The sequence below is a fragment of the Festucalex cinctus genome, chromosome 12, assembly GCF_051991245.1.
Source record: "Festucalex cinctus isolate MCC-2025b chromosome 12, RoL_Fcin_1.0, whole genome shotgun sequence".
Classification (NCBI taxonomy): domain Eukaryota; kingdom Metazoa; phylum Chordata; class Actinopteri; order Syngnathiformes; family Syngnathidae; genus Festucalex; species Festucalex cinctus.
This window is the reverse complement of record NC_135422.1, coordinates 14325647-14338481: the sequence shown is the minus strand read 5'-3', so window position 1 is coordinate 14338481 and position 12835 is coordinate 14325647. Positions and strand designations below refer to the sequence as shown.

Below are 12835 nucleotides of genomic sequence, written 5' to 3'. Positions count from 1 at the left end.
CTATATGACTTTAAAAGAAATAAGTTAAAGCCCAAGGAAACTTATGTTGTTTTTTTTATTTTTATTATTTTACATCCATAAATGTAAATTCATACATAGGAAAACTTTTTTCATTGCTTTCCATTGCGAAGTCAAGCAGTTCATCGATTCCATAGTTTTCTCGTTACCAAAAAGCTATCAAGACCTAGTATATGTTGTTTTATGTTTTTATGTATAGTAAACAATTGATTCAGTCATTGGTTTGTCATTGATAAGAACGGTTATTGTATATTCCGCAATATTAAAAAAAAAAAACAAAAAAAAACTGATTCTCCATTTTTAACAAGTTTATTTCCATCCATCCATCCATTTTCTTGACCGCTTATTCCTCACAAGGGTCGCGGGGGCTGCTGGCGCCTATCTCAGCTGGCTCTGGGCAGTAGGCGGGGGACACCCTGGACTGGTTGCCAACCAATCGCAGGGCACACAGAGACGAACAACCATCCACACTCACACGCACACCTAGGGTCAATTCGGAGCGCCCAATTAACCTGCCATGCATGTCTTTGGAATGTGGGAGGAGACCGGAGTAGGCGGAGAACATGCAAATTCCACCCAGGAAGGTCCGAGCCTGGACTCGAAACGGAGACAAGTTTATTTCCTTTACATATAATATTGTACAATCTGTTTTGAGGAGCACCTGTATTTTCCATACAAACGATTTGCATATAAAACATATTCACCCAAATGCTCTCCAAATTCCAAATGAAAACATAAAATGGGATTGTCATGCCATTTTTTTTTAAATTCATCTTTGAATCTCAGTTTTAACAAGCTCTTGACATTTAAGTTTTTGAGTCTTATAGTTGTCTTATCAAAATTGAAGCAAATTACTGTATGATGCATCACTTGAACTTTTACAGTTACATTAAAATAGCTAACTCAGACCAAGAAACTTAAAAGATCCCCACAGATGGTTTTGTGAATTTTCATTTCATAGTGTCTTTTTCGCCACACAATTAAAAAGGGCTAAATGTGAGCTTTTTCATTTTAATTTTTTAACTCGTGTGCATGAATAACCATTGAGGGCTACAAACAGGCTTTGTGTGTGTGAGAGTTTTTTAGAGACATTGAAAGGGCTTTAAAAGTCTGGGAAAGACTATTTTGTCACAGATCCTATTTTCCCTTCACGTTGGTCTTCACATTGTTTTTCCCACACTTCATCAGTGTCATCCACAGAAAGCCCTTTATTAGCCACTATTTTGCGGTATGCCTTCCCCTCTGGCTCTGCCCTGAAACAACAATAAAATGCCAAAATGAGACAAAAAGAAAATGTGATAATTATTAAGGATGTAACAATAGTCATAATTTTGCAGTAGTAAAAGTGCTCTCTCCAGGTCCTAATTGGTTCACTATAGACAGGCAATATCTAATTTACAATGCACAAGTAAAACAAAATAACAATCAGAAGCATAAAAATCCAAATATACCGTCATTGAATCTTTCATATAAATCCAATTGTGGAACCCAGGCACAAGAACCCAACAAGATGAATTACAGTAAGACCAATGGGACAGATGTAGCTTGTTTTTTTTTGTTTTTGTTTTTAAATAAAAAGTCTTACTTCTTAAGGAATGTGACACACTCCTGGTGTCCGTAGATTTGGGCGATCCGCACCGGTTTGTCGCCGCCAGCATCCTCCTTGTCCAGGGGGGCATGGAAGGAGTGCAGCAGCCTCAGGACTGCCAGGGAACCAGCCTCAGCGGCAAAATGCGCCGCGGTCCTACCCAGCTCTGTCCTCAGGCAGGGCCGGGCTCCATGCTCGATGAGAAGCCTCGCCGTTTCCACGTCTCCTACATAGAAGGTGGGGGGGGCAAATTGAACAATCGTGGGCTACTTGAGGGAGTACAGGTGAGACGAGATTTTATCCTAATAATTGTTACCTTTGGCTACAGCCCAGTGTAGAGGCGTCTTATTGCCCCAGTCCACATCTCGCTGATTGGGGTCACATTTCCTGCGCCTCAAGATCTCCTGGACCTGATCGTAATCCCCCGCTGCAGCTGCCTGGTGCAACTCTGACATGCTGCCCCAGCTGGTTGCTTGGTAACAGTGTTCAACATACAAGCACAGCAAGTGCCAAACCCAATAGTAATGCTGCCACCTGCTGGAAGGCTTAAGGCAGTGACTTGAGATATTTGCCAAGACCACAAACTTTATACTAGGTCTAGGCAAAAGGATTCAGCACCAGCTATTTTTTTAAATCAACAATTTGGATTAATATTCAAAAGTTGGAAAAAGTAAAATACAAAACTGAAGCAAGACATGGGACCTGCCAAAGCAAAACGAGTTGAAACTCAAGTATTCTGATACAATGCAAAATTGTGTAGGTCAAATTTTCAAAATTTACATTTCGTCTTTAATAGCTCTTTTGTAGATTGAAAGCTTAAATTTTCACGTAATTAACATTTTATAGTGTTAAAAAAAATGCATAGTGTGAAAAGTTAGACACCAAAGAAGTCCGCCATGTGTCAAAAATAATCACTCATTACCTTTCCATTGTCGTAGATATCCACGTGTGGAAATCACTGATATACAAGTATCAATATAAAGCCGATGATTCATAATCAATTTAATAATGTATCCGTTATGAACTAAAATTGTGCTGGCAAGTGGCAATCCACAGCAATTTTCCATAAACAAGCTCCATTGAACTCTTGCAAAATTCCTCGAAGAAAAAAAAAAAAAAATACATTTCCAGCCTTGCACTACCCTCCGCCTGTCTCTGGCAGGGAGACAGAGTTTATTTGGAGGCGGAAGGAAAACTGTTATAATGAATTGATGTCAAAAATATAAATTGTCAATAAGTCAACGTCACCTCGACTATCATCACCTTAGCATCGACGACAAAAACTCAAATCGTTCAAGCCCTAGTAGAGGCAATCATTCAGTGAATAGCATGGAACCAAAACATGACCAATACCACCAAAAAGCTTTAATCAAATAAATGACATGGCCAACAAGACAAAATTTCTCCAGTATTATAGATTGAACAGCTACTCCTGAGCATCTACGTTGGCAAACTAAAACAAAGAAATTTGAGTTCACAACACACGAGGAACAGACCACTCTCAGACTAATTTTTAGAGATATTTAGCTTCTTGTGTTTGGCTTCCCTCATAGAAATGGTTCTTGAATGGTTGGTTTCCAGTATTTCTGCATCGCTGCATTGACAGACGCTCCCTCGCTATCAACGTCCACTAGATGCTGAGGAAGCATCATCTCTGATTGGTCTTCAATAATGGACACCATCACGCTGATGGGTTTATCCACTAGAAGATTGTAGAAGTCGTCATAAGCTTCATTCTCCCAGGAGCCCTTAGACAGGTCAAATCCATTCAATGTACACAAAAAGGCCTGGGGTGTATACTCCAGCAGAGTCTGAGTAAGAAGTTTCACATTTTTCACATCCACATCCGATTCGTTGCCATAGTCAATAAACACAACATGGACTTGATCTTCCTCTCTGCTTATGATCAGCGCTCGATACCACAGGTTGTCTGCAGAAAAGAGAGCAAGGCAAGGGCTACCCGGTCCAAAGGTGCTTGAGCACAAAGGATCGGGCTCCACTTGTCCTGCTTCCTGTGCCAGTCTCACCACGTTGCTGAGGTCCTCCGCGTTGGCAAACTGACACCAAAAAAAGTGGGGTTCCTCAATACATGAAGCATAGACCTCCTCGGTTTGGTTTAAGGGGATGTTTGGCCTCTTGTATGAGAATGTTTTTGCATTTTCCCTGGGGTTGGACTCCGTGTTTGGGTATGAGGATTGTGGTGGACTGGCTGTTTGAATCTTTTCATTCCCAGGCAGTGTGGAAATGGGTTTCCAGTATTTTTGTATTACCTCATTCAAATCTCTACCAGCGCACTGGATTTTTACCAAGTGTTCTTGAAGGGCAATCTCTGAATGTTCTTGTGCACTGAGCACGGTTACTGCAAGAGGCTTATCCACCAGGAGACTGTAAAAGTCGTCGTATACTTGATCGTCCCAGGATCCTTTGGTCTCATCAAATCCACCCAAAGTGCACAAAAAGGCCTGAGGAGCATGTTCAATCAGAGACCGGGGGAGGTATCTCACGTCTTTAATGTCTACCTCGGACTCGTTTCCATAGTCCACAAACAGGATGCAGACTGTGCTGCCAGTACTCCGAATCACTTGAGCTCGATACCACTGGGAGTCAGCGTCAAAGAGAGCAAGGCACGGACTGCCGGGATTCAAATTCTTGGGGACCTCTGAATCCTTTACAGTTTCTCCGATGCTTTGGGTAAGTCTTGACACAGTGTTCAGATTTTCATTGTCAGCAAACTGACACCAGAAGTAGCTAGGGCCCACGATGCAGGATGCGTACATTTCCTTGGGCGTGTGGTGACATATGATTGGTGTGTGATATGCAAAGCTCTTCTCGGGTGGTGACATTACAGCATCATCAAGATGGATGTCTTTTGGGGTCTCTGACGAAACCTCAAGAGGGCCATTCAAACGGTGTGTGCTTTCCTCGTCAAGCCTCTTTTGTCCACACTCGTGTAAAGATGCAAGCTTTAGGTGCTGAGACGTCTCCAATGCTTGCTCTTCCAAAGCACAAGTTCCGTTTCCATTTTGATCTTTATTTTTCTCTCCTAAATTTGATATATATGCGTGTTCAGTATAAAAGTCCTCATGTGGTTTGGTGACCTGTTTTGGGGCAACTTCCTGGTTGGCCCGTAGATCTCGGTTGGTCTTTGCTCGTTTCATATGCGCTACCTTTTCTCTGACAATTACGTTGACATTCATCAGCCCTTCAAATAGTTCCACTAATAGCTTACCCCCATCACTTTTGGCCACCACAGAAACAGTCACAGTGGTGCCGGTGGCGTGATTTGCGAACCACTGGTTGACCTCCTGGGGTACGTCCGCCGGAACACCGAAAAGTCCGAGATGAACGGCCAGTATAGGGACTGACTTCGCCATGCTAGCACCGTCAGGCAACGGTTGAACATCAGATGCATTCACTTTGAGGGTGTCACCATAGTCTACAAAGAGCACCTTGATATCTGGAGAGGTTTGCACCACTTTCCCCCTGTACCATTTACGGTCAACATACCGGGCAAGACAAGGGGCATTGGATGTGATGAGTTCGCCCGAACACTCTAAGTTGCCGACTAGCTGCTGAACATCTTTGTTTACTTTGTCAAATAAATGAGAATTTCTGTTCAGTTGGCAGAAGAAGTGATGTACCGTGTCTGAAGAGGTGATCCATGCCTTCTCTTTTGTGCCCAACTCCATATCGTACGTGGAATAATTATAGGTCTCCGTAGGGACAAGAGAGAGCAGATTGCAAGCACTTTGGGATGACGTTTCAATGTCCACCACAATAACCGGCTGGCCCTCTTCATCATAAGTTCTGTCTTTTACTGTGCATTTGAATCCAGTGTGTTGAGAATCACCTGCCTCCAGAAGCTTTTGAAAGTTGCCTGATGCAGAATCAATCCATGAGGAATTTGCCTTTGAGTTGTTGAGGCAACACTGAAAGGCCTGCGGTTCCAGCTGCAGAAACACCGGGTCAATGGGACATACATCTCCAAGGGGAACACTTCGCGTACTGCCGTAATCCAAAAACTGCACATCCGCATTGGAGAAATGGTGACTAGTAACGATCCTTGCCCTGTACCACACGCCGTCTTCCGGGTTACGAGCGATGTAGGTGGACTTAACAATGGGCAGAGGATGGACAGATGCGTACTGGGTTTGCAGAACTTCCATCAGACGTTGTAGATTCTCTCCGTTGTTAGTCCTTTGACACCAGAACTTCTGAGGACCTTTGACACAGGATACCGTCACGTCTACAGTACTTCCAACAGACAACACCTGTTCATGATGAAAGATGTGAGAAATATGTTGGTCATCATTAGTCTTAATGTCACAGAGACCAGAAGAAGGTAAAGCATCTAGGGTTCCAGTATCTTTTCCATTCTCTGTACTCAACAAGGCTACCTCTAGTTTGTTCTTGACATTTAATTTGACAAGGTTTTGGAGGTGCATATTCTGCTCCCCTGACAAGGCTTTATTCTGCAATTCTGGTTCCTGTCCTACAGTCTGAGTTGGTGGGAGAATTTCCGCTTGCTCCTTCAAACACGTGTTCATGCATGCAGCATTCCCAGCATAGAGTGTGACGCTGTAAGTCCCTTGGAAATTATGCTCTAACTTGGCCACAAATGTTTTGTTCAGAAGTAACGACTTGAGATATTCATTCTGCTTCTCCGTCCACCCAGTGTCATTGTCATCCATTCCGTGTAGGGAGAAGTGATACGTGACCACTGGCATTCTGAGAAATTCCCTGTCCATATGTCGGATGCATCCCACCGGGACAAGCTCATTTTTCCCGACATCTACGTGCATAACTTCCACAAGTTCATTGTCAGTTCTTATGTTTTGCTTGAGCAACGAGCGATACCACATGCCGTTATTCCCTCTGGCAGCACACGGATCTCCACAAATTTGCGATCGTTCTCCTCCAGAATCCGGGGAGTCTTTGTAGAACTGTTGGATCTCTTCTGTCAGTGATTTCAATGACTTGGAGAAAATCTGCAGACTGCAAAATACATTTTGAGGATCAGTGACTTCTGTTACAGTAACTGTTTCATACATGCCACAAAGCAGCTCAAGATATAAGTAGCGGTCGTCAAGTTGGACATTAACACTCTGATCCTGAGTCCCTTTACAGGCGGTGATGGGTGCATCTTCATTGGGTGGAGTCAGGCATTCAAGGACAACTCCTTTGAACTCATCCACTGGGAGCTTCCTCATAGCACCAAGGGTGCACATTTGCTTGGAGACTAAAGGTACATCAAGGAGAATTGTCCTGTCTGGCATCAGGACGTGCTGGACCACTCCGTTAAGTGTCTTTCCGGGCAGGGACGCCAAGAACTTGGTAGCTTTTTTAGACCAGTTCTCCTTGAGAGACAGAACACTGGCAAGGATACAGGATTCGATTTCAGGAGGGAGGAAGAAGCTGTCAGATTGGCCCCATGCTAGAGCATCCAATGTGCTAACGTAAGGCTGTCCTTGGTCAATAAGGAAGACCTCGCACGTGTCACTTTGGATGGACGCAATGCGAGCCCTGTGCCACATGCTGTCAATGCAAACCAGACACAGATCCCCCGTTTTTCCTTCAGAGGCGCAAAACTTCCTTTTCGGAAGCTGTATCTCCTTCTTCATCTGCTCATAGGCGTGCTTTCTGCTGACATCAATGTTGACCCAAAGCTCCACGAGACCACATTTTGGGTTTGGGTTGACCCTCCTGATCTCTACAGTTACTTCGGATCCTGGCGTTGGGAGTCCAGGAATGGAACACATTGTGGGGTTCAAATGGATCTAGAAAGCAAAGTAATGTTATAGCACATCAAACCTCTTGATTATATTATTAGGCTGGATTTACACTGCAGGGCCAAGTGCCCACTTCCAAATGCATGTATATATATTATATATAATTATATATCTATCTATCTATATCTATTAGGGGTGTGAATTGCCTAGTACCTGACGATTCGATTCGTATCACGATTCACAGGTCACGATTCGATTCCGATTAATCCCGATACGAATTTATAAGTCGATTGTTGCGATTTTTTTTCATTCAAAATTAGAAAATACTAATCAGTAAGCTTGTAGAGTGTAAGATTTATATGAAAATGTATTATTTATCTGAAATTTCAGTCTTATAGAGGTTGTAATCTGTTTCATGTTTGAACAGCATTAAAATAAAATATTAAGGCTTAATGTTCCGTTCATATAACAGTCTTCCATGCTCAAGGTGTGAATCCTAACCCGAAGTCAGACGTTTTGTTGAATATTTTTCCATTAAAAATGGAAGTTTAAAAATCGATTCACACACACAAAAAAAAAAAAAAAAAAAAAAAAAAAAAAAAAAAAAAAGGCAATGATGATAAGACGTTGAATCGGTAAGACTACCGAATGAACAATTCTGAGCTCTTAAAAAAAAATAATAATAAATCGATTTTTTTTTTTATTGAATCGATTAGAGAATCGCGCGATGTAGTATCGCGATATATCGCCGAATCGATTTTTTTTAACACCCATAATATATATATATATATATATATATATATATATATTTTTTTTTTTTAAATAATAAGTTGCCGAAAGTTGCCAAAAAGTTTTCCATGTGCATTTTAAGTGACATACATCCAATATGGCTGTGTTTACCCTGACAAAACACCATTAAACCTGTGATTCCCAACCTTTATTGGGCCAGGATACATATTTGAAGTTTGAAAAGTCTCACGGCGCACCACCAAAACAAAAATGTCACAAAAAGTGGACAGATGGACAAACCTCTATGGTAGCATTCTTAGACCTTATCTAATTTTGCTTTAATTAGTTTACTGCGCGTCAAGCTGACATTGACAGGATGCCATCTTTGTGTATATGATGCATTTGTATTGGGAGCTAACCAATATTGGATTTTTTTGCCGCATAAGGAAGAGGCCTAGTTGCTGTCTGAAGATATCCAATTCCCTTATTTTTTTTCTCTTGACACTGCCAAGATGCATGTCATAATTGTGCCACTTGACAGCAAAACATCGGAAGAACATCACTTGAACCATGCAATATAAATCCAGTCCAAGTGGCTTGCAGACAGACTAAATTGAAACAAATATTAATCCTATATGGGGCTTTATAAAAGTAGTTAACCCCTTCTCAAATTCTTACAGTTTTGCATTGTTTCCCCACTCTAAGGATCATCTAACAAATGCAAATATCAGACAAAGGTCACCCAAGTATAACAATGCAGGCATGGCGGACACATTGAAATGGTGAAAAGTAGGGCTGGGAATCTTTGACTGTCTCACGATTCGATTACGATTTTTGGGTTTACAATTCGATTCAGAATTGATTTTCGATTCTCGATTCAAACAATTTTCGATTCAAAATTATTTGATTGGGGCAGCACGGTAGTCGAGTGGTTAGCACGTGCGCTTCCCAGTTCTGAGGTCTCCGGTTCGAGTCCAGGCTCGGACCTTCCTGGGTGGAGTTTGCATGTTCTCCCCGTGCCCGCGTGGGTCTTCTCCGGGTACTCCGGTCTCCTCCCACATTCCAAAGACATGCATGGCAGGTTAATTGGGCGCTCCGAATTGTCCCTAGGTGTGCGTGTGAGTGTGGATGGTTGTTCGTCTCTGTGTGCCCTGCGATTGGTTGGCAACCAGTCCAGGGTGTCCCCCGCCTACTGCCCAGAGCCAGCTCAGATAGGCGCCAGCAGCCCCCGCGACCCTTGTGAGGAATAAGCGGTCAAGAAAATGGATGGATGGAATTATTTGATTGACAAATGATTTCTGCTTCAATTTACAGATATGCACAACATTGTCATGATCTACTCCAGTCTGCTTTGCAAGACAAAATGACAAATAGAGACATTAAAGTGTCTTTTTTTGTTTAAACATTTATTAATTTTGTATTTTAAGTGCCTTTTCCCACAAAAACAGCATGTGGGCTACAACTGCGTTTTCCCCTTCTTCATTTCTAATTTAAATAAAATCAATTTTTGGATATTAAATATCGATTCTGAATCTTAATAAATGAGATCTTGATTCTTTTATTAATCGATTTTTTGGCACACTCCTAGTGGTTACATTTTGCAAACGTTGATGGTAGCAATGCATGTTGATGAAACACAAGCAAGCTTGACATACATATAGAAAAATCTCACTTCACAAAAGCTCAACTGTTTGTACCAGCCATGTTGCTCAACACCAGTTTTCTTTTACACCAAAAAATGGTGATATATGTTTCAAAATAAATAGTGATTTGTTCAAACCATTTCCTTTTCTTCTAAATTACTGTTATTTATTTATTTATTTATTTATTTATGCATGCCGGGGCCTGCAGGTGGTCATTGCTGAGCCCCGTGATTCGGGCACCTGCTGCTTGTCGCTCTCTGCTTTGCTTTCGCAAGCTTTTACTAGCTGCCTATGGCTCCGGCTAACTCCCGCTAGCCACTTTTGTTAGCTGCTCCGGCTAACTCTTTCTTTCAGACTGTCAGCATCGCTCGCCAGAGTTCCCGCCGGCTGCCAAATCGCCATCGCCAAGATGCTTGCTCGCGCACGCCAAATAATGATTGCTGTCAGGCTTGCCAAGTGCAGTCTCTCTGAGTCACTGTAGCGCGTGTGCGTCGAAATGTGCTTTGGCTGCATTATCAACATCTGATGGTAAACTTTTACACACTGTAGCTTTATGTTGTTGTTTTTATTTGCTGATACACTGTGTAAACAGGTGCTTACATGACCTGGTCATTATTTTGACATTTTAGTGAATGTTTGTTCAAAGGTTGAATTTGGGGCAAAAACCACCCATCGGCTCAGTCTCGTACATGCCTCCTTAGCAAGGTGGAGTTGGAATAGTGGCATTTGCAAACACCTTTACATCATTTGGTTTTTATTAGCATAACATTTGAATAGTTTATTTAACATAGCTCGTGATAGTATAGAAAGTATTTAGATCGTTCAGATAGTTTGCTTCTGTCAATCACAGCCAGATCATGCCCAAACCTCTAGTCTAACCACTCGCAATTCCCCCTTTGAATGTGTTTCCAAATATTAGTGAGAGGTGGCGCAAGAGTCTATTTGGGGGTGAGTACCCTTTAAATAACATTACAGTGATTCTCCATGTGATACGTTAACTATTAGTGGTACGCAAGAGAATCACTAAATTTAATACAACAAACATGAACGTGAACAGAATGAAGCTTTTTTTGTTTGTTTTTTAATACATTACCAAGTGCAGTTCAGCTGTATTGAAATTCTAAGTACTATTGAATTTAAACTCCAGCATATTTTTAAAGTATAGTTCAGTTAGTTATATTGAAATTTTCTGGACAGTGGAGTACCTTGGAAGCAGGCATGCCATACATTACCAAACACATCAACCTTGTCTTTTTTTCTTTTTTTTTTCCCCAATTTCAATTTGTTATTCAGCCCTTTAGAGTAATTTAATTGACTCAATGAAGAACTATTCAACTAACAACAAGTGAATATTTCCCTGGCCTAACAATTGCTACTTGAACAGTTGCTAGCTAATTCAAGTTTATTCGTAACTTTGACAGCAGAGAAACACAGGAACTATACTCACGTTTCTTTATGGGTTCGAATTGCTTCAAAACAGCCCTCGTTAATTAGTGTCAAAAATAAACACAATTTGAGCTTTCAAAATGTTCACGTTCGCCTTGGAGTTCGGATGCTTCGTTGTCTGGCACGTGCGCGTACGTGTGGTATTTGAGCTGCCGTGCGCGGACACAGTGGAGAACGAGCCAATCACATTCGACTCTGACCCGGAAGCTAGCAAATTGGAACTCTGACGTCACACTTACGTTTCTTCATGAATGATTTTTTTCCCCCCTTCTGATTTTAGTGGGTGAAATATATTTTTTGTTAATATGTACTTTTAAAATATTTTTACGAGTTCAGATGTTTACAAATATATATTGCTACACTACTGAAAAATAACCAGTCTAACTGAACTAACAGGACATGATATATTTTCTTTACAGTGTTGCAAGGAAACGTTGTGAAAAGATGGGGAAAGGTGTAATGATTTTATTTTTCCGTGGAAAAGAAGCATTATATTTATTTTTTCCAGCTATAAAGTCATATTATGAGAATAAAGTTGGATTTTTTATTTATTTCCCTAAAAAAAAAAAGAATTCAAGAAATCAGAGCATTTCTAAAATACAGCTTTCATCTCTACCACCTAATCTATCAGTGAATATGGTCATTAATCAAAAGCCCGTCTGTGGTTTATTGATTTTAATCTAGTGCTGTCAAAGTTAAAACATTAATTAATTAATCATAAAAAAATTGTCACATTAATCATGTACTAATTCAGATTAATCACACTATTGACTTTGACCGCAGATGATCCTTAAAATTGACAGCGGATGGTTATGTTAAAGGTAGCACAGGTTGTATTTGAGCAATAAACATGCATTAAAGTAATGCGTTTAATAAATGTTTGCATATGACATTCAGAACATTTGTTCATGTCAAACTATTGGGGTCTTTTTTTTTTTTTTTTTTAATTATGCAAATAATTAACTGATTAGAAAAAGAGGAGGATGAGCGTGTGCAGTGGATCAAAAAATGTTGAAGACATCCTCATAACATTAAATGTCGAAAGAATTCACACATAACAGCTGCTCTTTAAATTTAGCAGGCAAAAATTGTAGCTAAAAAGCCTTTTTAATTACGCAATTAATCGTGATTAATCAAAATTCTAAAATGTGATTAATCTGATTAAAAAATGTAATCGTTTGACAGCTCTATTTTAATTACAGCAGAACTCAAGTTTTTTTTGTTTGTTTGTTTGGTTGGTTAAGGGGTGCAACACATGCCACATGTATAAAAGAATCCAGTCACTTGTATCATGAGTTTTCATATTTGATAGAAACATTTACTTGACATTAAAGATCTCCACGTGGTGTCGGCTTAGACTGAATTGTGTACAGACATAATAATAATAATAATAATAATAATAATAATAATAATAATAATAATAATAATAATAATAATAATAATAATAATAATAATAATAAAGATAATGGAGGGGGAAGCTCTTCTGCTATGTTCACTATTGGACATGTGGACTCACAAAGCAGACACTCAGTCCTCGCTTGCATAGCCTGGGAACAGGGAAGCCTAATGTACTGCAAAGACTAATTCAAAAAGCAAAAAAAAAAAAAAAAACTTATGCTTGAAAACAATTTAAATACTGGATGCAGTGTGTTCAGTAAACTTTTTTTTCCTTTTTTTTTTTT

General features: G+C 40.4%; 2 protein-coding genes across 2 annotated transcripts; both read right to left on the bottom strand.

Annotated features, from left to right (window-relative positions):
• Nucleotides 1-331: 331 nt before the first annotated feature.
• ankrd66 (ankyrin repeat domain 66) lies at nucleotides 332-2798 on the bottom strand. Its single transcript, XM_077538116.1, has 3 exons — nucleotides 1923-2798; nucleotides 1604-1832; nucleotides 332-1271 (listed from the first exon to the last, which is right to left on the bottom strand). The coding sequence occupies exons 1-3, from the start codon at nucleotides 2059-2061 to the stop codon at nucleotides 1139-1141; spliced, it is 501 nt and encodes a 166-aa protein (XP_077394242.1). The 5' UTR covers nucleotides 2062-2798; the 3' UTR covers nucleotides 332-1138.
• Nucleotides 2799-2949: 151 nt separating this feature from the next.
• Nucleotides 2950-12496, bottom strand: tdrd6b (tudor domain containing 6b). Its single transcript, XM_077538113.1, has 2 exons — nucleotides 11155-12496; nucleotides 2950-7383 (listed from the first exon to the last, which is right to left on the bottom strand). Exon 2 carries the CDS (start codon nucleotides 7363-7365, stop codon nucleotides 3154-3156), a length of 4212 nt encoding a protein of 1403 aa, XP_077394239.1. The 5' UTR covers nucleotides 7366-7383; nucleotides 11155-12496; the 3' UTR covers nucleotides 2950-3153.
• Nucleotides 12497-12835: the final 339 nt, after the last annotated feature.

Excerpts from the sequence above, each read along its gene's own strand:
- ankrd66 (XM_077538116.1), bottom strand. The coding sequence starts at position 2,061 with ATGTCAGAGTTGCACCAGGCAGCTGCAGCGGGGGATTACGATCAGGTC. Across the intron at positions 1,833-1,922 it reads ACACTGGGCTGTAGCCAAAG|GAGACGTGGAAACGGCGAGG; the intron begins GTAACAATTATT and ends CCTTCTATGTAG. Across the intron at positions 1,272-1,603 it reads TGTGTCACATTCCTTAAGAA|GGCAGAGCCAGAGGGGAAGG; the intron begins GTAAGACTTTTT and ends TTGTTGTTTCAG.
- tdrd6b (XM_077538113.1), bottom strand. The coding sequence starts at position 7,365 with ATGTGTTCCATTCCTGGACTCCCAACGCCAGGATCCGAAGTAACTGTA.